Source organism: Zingiber officinale, chromosome 5B (assembly GCF_018446385.1).
Source record: "Zingiber officinale cultivar Zhangliang chromosome 5B, Zo_v1.1, whole genome shotgun sequence".
Classification (NCBI taxonomy): domain Eukaryota; kingdom Viridiplantae; phylum Streptophyta; class Magnoliopsida; order Zingiberales; family Zingiberaceae; genus Zingiber; species Zingiber officinale.
The window spans coordinates 64,755,567-64,769,655 of record NC_055995.1 but is presented as its reverse complement, the minus strand read 5'-3'; the positions used below and the strand labels follow the sequence as shown (position 1 = coordinate 64,769,655).

The 14,089-nt window shown below is 40.4% G+C and overlaps 1 protein-coding gene across 1 annotated transcript; it reads left to right on the top strand.

Annotated features, from left to right (window-relative positions):
- Positions 1-3,972: 3,972 nt before the first annotated feature.
- LOC121986687 (phosphoenolpyruvate carboxykinase (ATP)-like) lies at positions 3,973-5,098 on the top strand. Its single transcript, XM_042540638.1, has 4 exons — positions 3,973-4,258; positions 4,435-4,603; positions 4,688-4,758; positions 4,845-5,098. The coding sequence occupies exons 1-4, from the start codon at positions 3,973-3,975 to the stop codon at positions 5,096-5,098; spliced, it is 780 nt and encodes a 259-aa protein (XP_042396572.1).
- The last annotated feature ends 8,991 nt before the right edge of the window (positions 5,099-14,089 follow it).

Genomic DNA, 14,089 nt, shown 5'->3' with positions numbered 1-14,089 from the left:
TATCCCAGAGCTCCTTGGCGTTTTCATGCGGTCCGACCCGGTTCAGTTCTTCTCGTGTTAGTCCGCAGTGTAGAGTGTTGATGGCTTTGTTTTCAATTGACGCCTTTTTCTTTAAATCATTTGTCCATTCTTCAGGGTCTATTATTTTTCCGGAGTTGTCTACTGGAATTTTATAAGCCTTTGTGACGCTCATCCATTGGTCGTAGTCTGTCTTCATGTAGACCTCCATTCTTCTCTTCCAGTACGAAAAGTCATCCCCGTTGAATAGGGGAGGACGAACTGTGCTGAAGCCTTCTTGTTGAGACATCTTATCCTGCACACACTAAATTAACTGGAAAAAATCCCAAGACTTCGTCTTGGATTAGCAGTGCGGGAAAAAATAGAAACTCTAAGTGTAACGGGAAAAAAAATCTTCCAAAAAGATAATAATATCAGTTTGGAATTGAAAAAAATATTTCACCCCCTGTCTGATTGGTGGTTGCACCAAATCAGAGCGGTACCTGCTCTGATACCACTTGTAAGACCGTTAGATTCGATAGAGGGGGGGTGAATATCGATTCGAAAATATCGAGTATAAGCGCAGCGGAAAAGTAAAGTAGACACAGTTGTTTTTACTTCGTTCGGAGCCTGTGACGACTCCTACTCGAAGGCCCGTGGTCCTTGACCACTTTCGTTGGGCAATCACTAGCAATTCGAATATAATTACAAAATGAATACAGGAAATGCTAATGAAACAAAGTAATACCGACAAGGAAATTAAGAAAAACGAAGAAGCACTTTGTCGGAGCTTTGTTAGCGTCGCAGGAACGTAGAGCAGCAGGACCAGCAGTCGAAAAGTTCTCAGTTGATGATTGATTCTGAAGCTCCTGCCTGGGGCTTCTTTTATATGCTGTCCCGGGCGCCTGGATCCCTTCCGGGCGCCTGGAATGTGACGTAGCTGCACAAACCATGATGCTCCACGTGGCGACGACTCGGCTGGATGAAATTTGCCTTCCGGGCGCCCGGACCCCTCTTCTCCAGAAAGTCCTTCTCCTGCAAGAAAAGGTTAGTCCGAGGCAAATGTACCCTGCAGCAAAGAGTGTTAGCACAGTTTTATAGATGAGCAAAGTATGACTTAGATTCCGTCTTTCCGAGACCGGAATCTAGTCACGATCTCGACTTAGATATCCGAAATGGATCTAAGCCGGATCGACGCCTAATGTTCCCTACCCGGGAACGCGTCCTCGCAGTCACTCCCCTCCAGTGACTTACCTCACTTACCTGCCAGACGTCCGGTCAGCCCGTCGACCCGTCTGGACTTCTCGCCAAGCGTCCGGTCAGCCCGTCGACCCGCTTGGACTTCTCGCCAGCTATCCGGTCAGCCCGTCGACCTAGCTGGACTTCTCGCCAAGCGTCCGGTCAGCCCGTCGACCCGCTTGGACTTCTCGCCAGCTATCCGGTCAGCCCGTCGACCTAGCTGGACTTTTCCTGCACACTTGATAAAAGTGTCAGACAACAACAAACCTAACTTAACCTGATTTGTCATTCATCAAAACCTGAGTTAGACCGTTAGTGCTAACCGCACCAACAGACCTGACTCGAGTTGTATTTTGATGTTTGACGAGAATAGAAAAGTTCTATTCTGATGTTTGACGAGAATAGAAAAGTTGTATTCTGATGTTTGACAGAATACAAACTTGGGAGATTGTGGGTGCAATCTTTGGTCAAGGTTGACCTGGTTAACCTGAGGTGAGTCGACCTGATTCGGGAAATCCTGGTAAGTGAAGCCAGGTGAAAGTCCTAGTGAGTGAAGCCAGGCAAGGGAAAGTCCTGGTGAGTGAAGCCAGGCAGTTGGAAAGTCCTGGTGAGTGAAGCCAGGCAAGGGAAATCCAGATAGGTCAAGGTTGGCCAGACATCTGGTGAAAAGTCCAAGTATGGAGACTTGGCACGGGAAAAGTCCAAGTATGGAGACTTGGCACGGAAAAGTCCAAGCAGGGAGCTTGGCACGGGAAAAGTCCAAGTATGGAGACTTGGCGTGAAAAAGTCCAAGCAGGGAGCTTGGCACGGGAAAAGTCCAAGTATGGAGACTTGGCACGGAAAAGTCCAAGTATGGAGACTTGGCATGGGAAAAGTCCAAGTATGGAAGCTTGGCATACGAAGTCGGAGAGGGCTTGGTAGTTCGTTCTCCGGACTAGGTCAGAGAGGGCTCAATAGCTCATTCTCTGGACCAGATGGAGTCAGAGAGGGCTCGGTAGCTCGTTCTCCGGACTAGGTCAGAGAGGGCTCGGTAGCTCGTTCTCTGGACCGGATGGAGTCGGAGAGGGCTCGGTAGCTCGTTCTCCGGACTAGGTCAGAGAGGGCTCGGTAGCTCGTTCTCTATACCAGAGAGGAAATAAGGCTGGCTGTGGGTATCTGGATCGGTCTGCAGACCGATCCAGGTTGTCTGGATCGGTCAACAGACTTTTCCAGTGACGCCAAGGCTATCTGATTGGTCTGGTGACCGATCAGTAACGACACAGAATGTTTCTGTGGGATATCTGATCGGTCTGGTGACCGATCAGTAACGACACAGAATGTTTCTGTGGGATATCTGATCGGTCTGGTGACCGATCAGTAATGAAACAGAAGGAAGCAAGGCGATCTGGGAGTTGGGGATCGGTCTGGGGACTGATCAGCCTAGGGCCTGATCGGTCCACAGACCGATCAGGAGATTCCCGGACCGATCAGGATGGAGCCTGATCGGTCCAGGCCTAGCCGTTGCGACACAACGGCTATCTCTGCTTCGTCTGTTTTCGCCTGTTCTTCTTCGCAGGTTGCAAGGAGATACCAGATGATATAAGACCTCTACAGTGAAGAACGAAAGACAACACTGGAAGAGCTGCTTCTGCTAATTCTTCTTCTTCCTCTTGAGCTTTGCTGAGCTCTCGGTTTGCTGAAGCTTCGCGTGAGCTTCGTGCTGGTTTTCTAGCTGCTGGAGCCGTGAAGCTGCTGCTTCATCAACGGACTCCGACGAGAAGGCAAGCAAGTGTGTTTATAATTTCTATTGTTCTTGTTTGCTTCCTCTATTGTTGTACTCCTCTGTTTTGCTGTTGCAAAGACTTTGTGGTGAGGTTTCTCCACCCAGAAGGAATTCATATTAGCCAGTTATCCGGGGTTTCATCCACCGACGGATTGATAGGCTTCGTCCACCTTACGGACACGCCGAGGAGTAGGAGTATCATCTCCGAACCTCGTTACATCGCTGCGTCTAAGGTTTGATCTTCTCGTTCTCGTTTCTATTATTTTATTTCCGCTGCGCTAACCTAATTCGTAGGAAGAAAAGAAAAATTGAGGTCGGCTATTCACACCCCCCCCTCTCTAGCCGCATCCGAAGGTCCTAACAGGGATGTGGCAACGAATGATGATAATTTCCTAATCTCTTTTTATTGGCAGCCTTTAAAAAAATGGGCAAGAAGGATTCAGCTTGAGTGGAAGCTTCTAGAGAAAGATTTACCTGCAATCATTCTATTTTAGGTATTTAATTTAGATATGTTGAATTCTGACTTTATACTCTTTTGTTTATTACAATTGTTTTACACTATAAATTCTCTGATTGTATCAAATGCTTGTATAAGTCTACTGTTTGTGAAGAGTTCTTTTTTTTGCTTTGCAAAATGCTTTTATTTAGTTATTTAGGCTTCATTAACAATTTATAATCAAGTAGGTTGGAAATGTTAGAATTTTAGATGTAAATTAAGTTTCCTTAATTTTCTGGTCTAGGGAAAAAGATATCCAAATAAATTGAAATATCTAATCATCCATGCAAGAGTATTGGCTTCTATGAACCCAAATGACTGTTAAATTTCATATATAAATACAATTCGTAGATCAACTTCTGCACTTGGTATAATTCTGCATATCTAGAGGATTCAGATATCCAAAACATGTAAACTAGAAGAAGAAAAACTCTCTTTTGCATGAAATAATTGGAAGGATCGCAGGTGCATCCGTACTATGCCTGAAGAACTGGAGGATTTCAGTACTCCGGACTTCACAATTTACAATGCTGGCCAGTTTCCATGTAATCGATACACACACTACATGACTACCTCCACCAGCATTGATCTTAATCTTGATAGGAAAGAAATGGTCATCCTTGGCACACAGTATGCCGGGGAGATGAAGAAGGGTTTGTTCGGTGTGATGCACTATCTAATGCCTAAAAGAAACATTCTCTCCCTGCACTCTAGCAACAATATGGGCAAAGATGGTGATGTTGCCCTCTTCTTTGAACTATCAGGTAAGTGTTGGTCGGACGAGATTCTGGCGCATCACCTGCCCATTGCATGGTTACTATACTGCCCTTTGCAACTTAACTAGAAGCATTCCATGTGTAAATGTGTAGAATTATGTTACACTGCAGTGTTTTCGCCATATGGCTTCTTTGTTCTTATGACTTTTGCTTTGTTGTTTTAGGCACAGGGAAAACTACTCTGTCTACAGACCACAACAGACTTCTTATTGGCGATGATGAGCATTGCTGGAGTGAAAATTGTATTTCAAACATTGAAGGAGGTTGCTATGCAAAATGTATCGGCCTAACAAAGGAGAAGGAACCTGACATTTGGAATGCCATCAAATTTGGAACCGACAAGTGCCCTATCAAACTCGACATGCACTTTGAACTGGAACCATTCATATTTTTTTGTCCTAATGTTTGCAAATTTCTTGCAATGTTGGAAAACATCGTTTTTGATGAACACACTAGGGAAGTAGACTACTCTAATAACTCTATTACAGGTGATTAACAAGATGAAACAAACTTCTTGAGTGAATTGGTATTGTGTGAAAGGGAATCTGGTTCAATGGAATTGTTGATGTTGCAGAGAACACTCAAGCTTCATATCCAATTGAGTATATTCCTAACGCGAAGATACCGTGTGTTGGTCCGCACCCTAAGAATGTCATCCTCTTGGCATGTGATGCTTTTGGCGTGCTTCCACCAGTTAGCAAACTTATTTTACCACAAACAATGTATCACTTCATCAGCGGTTACACTGCTCTGGTGCATAGTCCATTGCATCAAGCATATCGTTATGTCTTGGAAAATGATGTTGACGTTGATCCTTATATCGAGTAATTCTCTTACTTATTAATATTTATTGCACTGTTCTTACGTGTTACTAATTAACTTATTAGTATTCTATTAGTTAACTTATCCCTAATCTGTTCATTAGGGATAAGTTCAGATTTGTGGATCCACAAACCCTTCCAGTAATGCCATATGTATCCAAACTTGACAAAAATGAAAAGACTGAATACTTGAATAGCTAGGCAAGTGTTTGAACAAAAAATTAGCTAGTTTTGGCACCTCACAATGTTGGGTAAATAAATATTACAATTTCATTTTTAATAGATTTATTTCAACAATTCTGTTGAATTTATGCATTGACTCTGTTTTGTGCATAGTTGTCATTGGATTTTGACTGTCATCGACCCTTATGTGGAGATGGTTTATTTGTTCGATTCATTTAATCATCACAATCGTTATGAGGACTGGAAATATGTAGTGGATATGTGAGTATATATTTGTTTTTTAATTAAGCATTTAATTTAATTTATTAATCATATGTCAACTCTTGTTGTACAAAGGAGCTTGAAATTGTTCAATTCAAACAAGCAAAGGAAAGGGAAAAAGAAGCCTATGTGGGAAGTCGTAAAGGTTTGTATATTATATATACACACATATGCTTACTTGTGATTAATTTAAAAATATTTAACTGTGCATTATTCGTTAATAATTTTTTGTTAACATAGGGTCCTTGACAACCTGATGCTAAACAATGTGGGTTTTATGTGATGAAATTTATGAGAGAAATTATTGAAGGAAATGCTACCGGTGAGAAGGATTCACTTAGCTCAATGGTAATATTTGACATATTCTCAATTTTCTCAAATAATTTCTTTTATTTGACTTTGCTTCTTCATTACTGATTTTTTTTACTAATATAATATGGGTTTGTTAACAGTTCATGAAAATAATTTACTCCAACGAAGAAATTGACGAAGTGTGATCCGAATGGGCGGATTGCGTACTAGACTATATTCATTACTAGGTATAAATTACTAGACTTCAAAAGATAGTTGAACACTTTGTTTGTGACTCCATGACTTATTGATTTTGATTCCTTAGTGCTAATAATTTGTTTGTTCACAGCTAGCTATCTCCTTTGCTCAATACTTCATTCTTGCATTTCTACCATGAGCAGAATTAGCTGACATTTCCCTTATTTATTGCCTCTCTTTGTGGTCCAAAATTAATAATGGCTGGGTTGTGTGAGTAGCTGACATCTATATACTGCAGTTTGATTTCTTAATAGTTTGCTCTATATACTTTTGCTTGGATGAGCAGTGTAAATTACCCGTGAATTGCACGTGCATTGCAGCTAAATTTGTTAGATTTTCTCTTTGTATTGATGAAATGGGAATGAAAAATCTATTTTTCCAGCTGGAATGTAGTGAATGTTATAGCTCTTAATCTACACTTATTTGATTGACACTTTGGTTCTTTTAGGTGTCCTATGTAATTATTAAAGTTGTGCGTATGTGATTTCTATTTTGAGGAATTTGTGGAATTGTTTTAGCTCTACAAACAATTCACCCTACCATAACTCATCATGATGATCCAATTCTTTTGGTTCAAGTTTTAATTGGAAGATTTTGAACCCATGTTTTTTTACTTTCACTTATGCTTTTGTGATGTGTCTATTTATTGCAGATCAATTTGCAACTCCTGGCAACTTGTTACTTGCAAAATGGAAAAGCATATTGTGCCTACCAGGTCTCAAAGGTAATGCAGTCTGGAAAATGGCACAGAAAATTGCATGAATATTTTGTTTCAAGATGTTAATGGGCGTAATGCGCTTTGCATGGATTCTATTGATCTTGGATGATAGTTCACTTAAATAATGTTAGCTGCATGCAGTGCTAATTATTTAATAAACTATGCTAAGCTAGGTATCACTGCTCCTAGTAGATTCCATGTACTGTTATTATCTAATAAACACCTCTTTTTGTTTCCTTCATTTGGTTTGTTTTTGCCTTCTATGCACTACAGATTGGTTAATTACATTCTCCTTTTGGAATTCTGGAATTTGATAAGTTTTGTTAAATTTTCTCTTGCAGGTCGGGCAATTCGTGAGGCTTGAGTTTTTTTTATGCAAGAAGTGAGCTTTGTTAGGATGTAGCTTGCCTTGCTAATTTGTAAATTAAAAGCCATATGGAGAACAACAAATGGAAAACATGTGATTTAATGTATATGGAGAGTAATGGAAAACATGTGTATTTTGATGAGTAACAACTCATTTTGTATATTTTTGTATATGTGGCTACAAGATGAATTATATATGGATGTTTATTTTGGATTTAATGTAGTAAATATTTAGTTTTGTATTGGTGGTTTGCTTATAGTAAAATAAGATTGGTTGTTTGGTATTAATGAACATTAAAGACAGCAGTTAAAAATGTTGTAAAAACTAGGTAAACCACAACTAAATTTTTTTATAAAAAGTGATAAAAGACAACGATTTTATCCGTTGTAAAATAAATTAAAACTGTTGTAAAAAAAATAAAACGTGTCAAATATTATCTACCACAACTGTTTATATCTGTTGTAAAAAATGTCTACAACAACGGTTTATTTCTGTTGTTGAAATTATCTACCACAACGGTTTTAAAACGTTGTCGTATCCTTCGTAGCCAAATTTTGGGCATATAAACAACAACGGATAAAAATCGTTGTCAAATGTCTACAAAGACAACGGATTCAAAATCGTTGTCGTAGGACAATACATTCTACAACACCCTCAGTTACAACGGTTTTTTGACCCTACGACAACGGATAATATCCGTTGTCGTTTGCAGTTTTTGTTGTAGTGAAATTAGGAAGTTTTAATTAAAACTCTCCTTGTTTTGGGGAGAAAAGTGGTCGGCCAAATAATTTGGAGAAGAGAAAATTATTTTTAATTAAATAAATTTTGCTTTTCATGGCAAAAGAATTAAGGAAGTTTTTATTAAAATTTCCTTATTTGCCAAGACCAAGGAATATAAAAGAGGGGGTAGAAGTGCCTTCATGTGAACAACTATATTCTTTTCTTCCTCACTTTTTCTCTTTGGTGTGGCCGGCCCTTAGAGGTTCTCCCTCTCCTCTTCTCTTCTTCTCTAGTGGCTGGTTTTATCCCCTCTTGGAGCTCTTGATGGTGGCCGGTTCAAGCTAGGAGAAGAAGGAGAGAAAGGAGGTTTTGTTTCTTGCATCCCTTGGAGCTTGGTGGTGGTGGCCGGACCTCTACTTCTCATGAAGAATTCTTGGTGGCCGAATCTAGCTTAGAGAAGAAGGAGCATGGTGGTTCTCATCTCGGAAGATCGTTGCCCACACAACTTCTGAGATAAGAAGAGGAATACGGTAGAAGATCAAGAGGTTATTTTGCTTACAAAGAAAGGTATAACTAGTAATTATTTTCCGCATCATACTAGTTTTCTTTGTATAGTTATTTATGGAAATATCAAACACAAGAGGCATATGATTCTAGAGTTTTCGAAATAGTTTTTTTTTCGAGTTTGTGTTTTCTTTTTTTTCGAATTTGTGATTCGATTGTTCTTTTTGGTTAATCTAGAGTTATTTAAGGAAATAAATATTAGCTTTCCTTAAAAGGCTTTGCCTAGGCGGTGGTGGTTGCTCCCATATCCAAGAAGGCCATGTGCCTCGCCATGCAGTCTTGGAAGTCAATTTTGGAAATTAATATTTATGGAATTAATAACTTAGGCAGATTCGAATCAATAGTGTTAAGTTCTGCTTGCGATTCAAATCTAAACCATTAAGAACAGATAAGTTAAATTTGGAATCAATGATGTTAAGTTCCGTCTGCCATTCCTAATTTAACTTCTAAAGAATACAATAGGTTATTTAAGGAAAGGTTTGACAATTGTATAAAAAATTTTGTATAGTGGAACCGGTACGATTTTCTTACGACTAACCAACACTACTCTACCGAATTAGTTTAAGGGAGATTCTAGAAAATATTTGAAACCAAGCTTACTACGACCTAAACTTTTGGTTATCAGTAGTCCTCTGAATGGGAAGTAGTGGATAGTTGGAGACCACAGAGCTAGACACTCCCACTTTTGCCTATACCGAAATTTTCTCAGAACAAGGCCTCAATATCAATTGTGATCACCGCTCTCTTGGCCTAGATACTTTAGTTGCACCTTCTTTGACATCCAGTGAGAATCTTTAAGGAGAAGAAAAAGGAGAGAGCAATTTCTCATAATATGTTTCCCACGATAAAAGCTCCCTCAGCATTTTGGGTCATTAGCCTGAAAGTTCGGAGGTATCTCACTCCGACAAGATCATGATTTCGATGAACTTAATAAGGGGTCAAGTTAATGACATAAAACAAACACTTCTTGGGAGGCAACTCAAGTTCTTATTTCTTGTCTTCATTTACGTTTTTCTTTTAGCTTCTTTTTAGTTTCTTTTCTTTCTTCATAATAACTCTAAACTCTCTACTTAATTTATCTTGCCTATCTTCTTTTTTGTAGGATTCAAAGTTATGGAGGATGACAAATCATAGATAAGAAAGTATCTTCAGAACATAAATGCCAACCATTTGGAGCTCATCACTTGGTAACTTTCTCTAACTTCAAAAATCTCCTTCATATTTTATTTTTAGTTTTTATTGGGACAATGAAAATTTTAAGTCTAGGCAATGTATTGGTTTGTAGTTTAGTTTTTACATATTTCTTTTTGTATAGTAAAATTTTTCTAGTTGCATCATTCATCACATTATGATTATTTGTTCCTTAATGCAAAATACTAGCTCATTTGTTATAGATTTTATGTAGTTTATTGGTTATTTATGGTGATAGTGTGTTTAGTGATCTGTCTTTTTATATCTATAAAAGCATGAAGTGAACAATGTGTTTATTATAAGAGTTTAAGTATTAGCCTTTTTTTAGGATCTCTTTCCACTTTGCCTAGTTTTGATAGTAAATAATCTGAAAATAGTCATGATTCATAGAACTTGATTAATACTAGTGTTTTCGTGGTAATTTCTCAAACTACATTTTGGTTACTATATGAGGCTCAAATCATATCAACTCATTTAGAAAAATTATAATATCCCTACATTTATATTCATATGCATTTGCATTCAAATGTTGCACCTTACAATCACTAGAAAAAGAATTAATGAATAAGGGATATAAAAAAATAGTTATTGTAAGTGGAAACTAGCAAGTTACCCTTTTAAAATCGAGTTAGATTACTAGAAAAATAAATGTTATGTTTCTCTCGATATCGAGCATGCCTTTGAGGCCTTGGGTAGATTAAGAAGGATGAACCAAGCATGTGGTAGATAAGTGCTTATCACTAGGAGCATAAGGAACACAGTGATATGATGACTTGACTAGGCTTAGGGATTGATACTTGAAAATTTTAGACCACTATTACCCTAACACAGCGAACTATTACTTAGGTCATACTCAAACAACTTTTATATCTTGCTCACCAATAAAATCATTTGATAGGTTTAGATCGACTTGCTAGAGATTATGATGCACTATTTAAGCACATGAATTTAGATGCGTTTTTTGCTTGAGGACAAGCAAAAGTTTAAATCTGGGGGTGTAATGTACATAAATTAAATATGTTTTTAAGTATTTTTTTAATGCGCATCTACTTGTATTTCATACATACAATCTATGTTATTGCACCTTATTACATTATTATGTCATACTTCCATTTTATTTGTTTGGAGATATGCTCTTTGTATGTTTTGATTGCAATGACGCAATTTGGAGTGAAATAGAGCAAAAATACACATTGAAGCAACTTATGAAGATTCGACAGCCTAGTTTGTCCCTTGGCATGACCATGTGCCTTCTTCCGAAGCAAAGCCAGATAGGTCGTGCCTTGAGGCACGACCGTGCCACCAAGGTGCAGCTATGAGAAAACACATGGTCGTGTCCCCCTTCCATAGCCAAGCCGTGTTCAGGCCATGCCAAACTTCCAGAACCAAATCAGGGTTAGATCATGCTAAATGGCATGATCGTGTCAGGGTTCCAAAGGCAAACAGGGGTTAGCCATGCCAATTGGCATGGCCATGCCTCTCCGGTTGAGGCTATTCACCCTCAAACCATGCCAAAAGGCATAGCCATGGCAGAGAAAACAAGTGAGCAATATCATGCGAAAATAGGGTTGTGCTGAATCCGGGCAGATAATAGACTGATTTGTAACAGCCATAATTTTGGGCTCGATTAGAGTTACAGGCTGTTCTTTTTACCAAAATTGTGACATCACGGCCCCTCGGCCCCTTGGGCGGCCACACTAGCGGCCCAACTGGCGGCCCCTGATGGTCCCTTGGGCGGCCACAATAGCGACCCAACTGGCGACCTCTTATGTCGTCATTCGACGACCCTCGGCCGTGCCGTTACTCACAAGGACTTCCCACCACTGGCCAGTGGATTTTTTCCTTCCCCAGGATTCGAACTCTAGATCTCCAGGTTAAATACTAGAGTTTATGAATCCTGGTAGCCAAGTTGTCACGCCCCAGAGGAGTCCCTACCAGAGGAAATTCCGGCAACATCTCCCATGTACGGGGGACAATCTGAATCATTTCTACAATGCACAATATACCTCAGCCACAGGCGGCTGGAATATACACACAACCACGTAGTTTATATGCATCCTACTCGGCTAATACAATAAAATACAACCACGCAGTTATATGTAAATCTAACAGTCCACTCGGCTGTACCAAAACCAAATACAACGGAAAATACAATGGGCAACACATACAACTAAAAACGAAGAATGCTAGCCTGCTAGGCTTACACCACACAACAAAACAACACTCCAGAAACAAAACCAGAATACAAATTCTAAATACACAAATCTCATATACCAAAATAGAAATAAATAAAAGCGAAGACAGGTCTTCTGATGTGATGTGGGGACCGGCAGACAGGATACTCCAAGCGACTCCATGAACAACTTGGTACCTGAAAAAGATAGTGTCCACGGGGGTGAGTTCAACAACTCAGCAGATACCTAGTTGACATGTATAGTAAACTATAACAAATGGTAATAACTATGGAGTACAGTCTCCTGGACAAAAGCTGAAAATGCACAATAGAAAAGGCTGAAGAGAACTGTACTCACCAGGGCCTCCTATCAGAATAGTCAGGTCATTAGACCGAGAGTATCATAAATCCTATATGCATGTCAAACATATGCATCCATCCAAATGCAACATATAAGTGCAACAAACACAATCAGTAAATGCATAAATGCATATGATGCCAATGATGGGTCCTGGTTACCCCTGACACCAGCTAGCCATCTCACACACGATGGTGAGACCAAGTGGGTAGGGCAATGACAACCGTGCACTCTGCTGTCACTGCTCCTGATAAGTGACCGGGTAGACGGGATGCTGTCGGAGTACACCTATCCTCCTACCCCAAATCATAAGTGGGGGAGCGCAATGTTCTCATCTCCCGGTACACGATGATGGGGAGGGATCCCTGACGTGCTACCACACTGCGTCACGCTACCCATGAGTGGACTAACGGAGCACCGACAGAGCAAATCTGACGTGCTACCACGCTGCGTCACACTACCCATGAGCGGACTAACGGAGCACCGACAGAGATGAAACTGGCGATGTGCTCAACAATAATGGAGCAGACTATTGTGCAGCATGTAATCATGCGAATAATGCATGACACTAAGCATGACAGAATCCTGAACAGCATAGCAATATCCATATATATATATAAAATGTATACCATAAGACAATGAACCAAATCAAAGGTACACAAATTAGATAAGGTATAAAAACCTAGATCCTGAACATAATAAACACATGGTTGTGTCACTACCCCTATAAGCATGTATAATCAGGTAGGTACTAACATGGAGTGCATAATAAGTAAACAAAACAAGCATGTAACAGGTGTCGGGTAGTGACCAACCGAAGAAAAGACGAACATAATCATTACTAAAGGTTATAACCTACTAAACATATCAACATGACATTATCAAAGATAAGTCAAGGTACCCGCCTCCAATATAAACTGAGCTAATCAACCTCTATGTCGAAGTGCTCATCCTGAATCCGAATCCTGAAATAAATCGTGTGGTTTAGCTAAGTCTTATGGTAAACAAAATAGCTAAACCCAAATCCTTATTTACCAGGAACCCTAATCAACATGATCATTCACCTTACCTCAAATCACAACTGTATTCACAACCGTGATTTGTGCTGGAACACGGGGAACTGATTGCTTCTAGAACAAATAAACAACTGCACTAAGGAGGAGTAACCGAAACCTACAATTCCAGCAACAAAATAGTTTCCATTACCTCTTCCGCTTCACGCACCAGTGCTGTTCATGGATCTGACAAAGGTAGTTATCCCCTTTCGACAACCAAGGTGACCCGAATCCACTGCACCTACTGCCTCCCTACCAACCAAACACCCAATAACTACAAAAAAGATATTAGATACCCAAATCACCACTAGAAGATGTACCTACCTCTAAGATCACCACGACTAGAGAGGAAAAAGGCAAAATCAGCGACTGTGCTTGGGCACAGCGGCAGACCCTGGAGAGCTCTGTAGTGGATCACACTTCAACGATCAGGCGGCTATGCGCCCAAATCTAGGGCACGACTCGGAGAAGTGGCGTCGACAATGGACGTTGGAGCAGAGAGGGCAGAGGAAGAAGAAGGTGGCGGCTAGGTCAAACCCTATGGCAGGTGAAGGACACACTAAGCTGATGGTGTGCCTCTGGTGACCGGCGATGGTGACGATGGTGTGGCGTCGCGAAGAGGAGGTCGAAGAGGGCATCGGCGCGTTTCTGATCTCTACGGCGGAGATGGATCTAGGGCTCAGGGCGGCGGCCAGCGCTAGGGCAGAAGATAAGGTCTGCTGCCAGAGCCAGGGCAGAGAGGGCTCGGCGTCGAAGCTTCCTTCTCCGAGGGGTCTTGTACGCGAGGAAGGCAATGATCGGGTGGAGAGGAGTCGGGAGGAATGTGAGGGGCTCGGGAAGAAGAATTGGGTTTGGCGTT

Excerpts from the sequence above, each read along its gene's own strand:
- LOC121986687 (XM_042540638.1), top strand. The coding sequence starts at position 3,973 with ATGCCTGAAGAACTGGAGGATTTCAGTACTCCGGACTTCACAATTTAC. Across the intron at positions 4,604-4,687 it reads TGGAATGCCATCAAATTTGG|TGCAATGTTGGAAAACATCG; the intron begins AACCGACAAGTG and ends TTGCAAATTTCT. Across the intron at positions 4,759-4,844 it reads CTCTAATAACTCTATTACAG|AGAACACTCAAGCTTCATAT; the intron begins GTGATTAACAAG and ends TTGATGTTGCAG.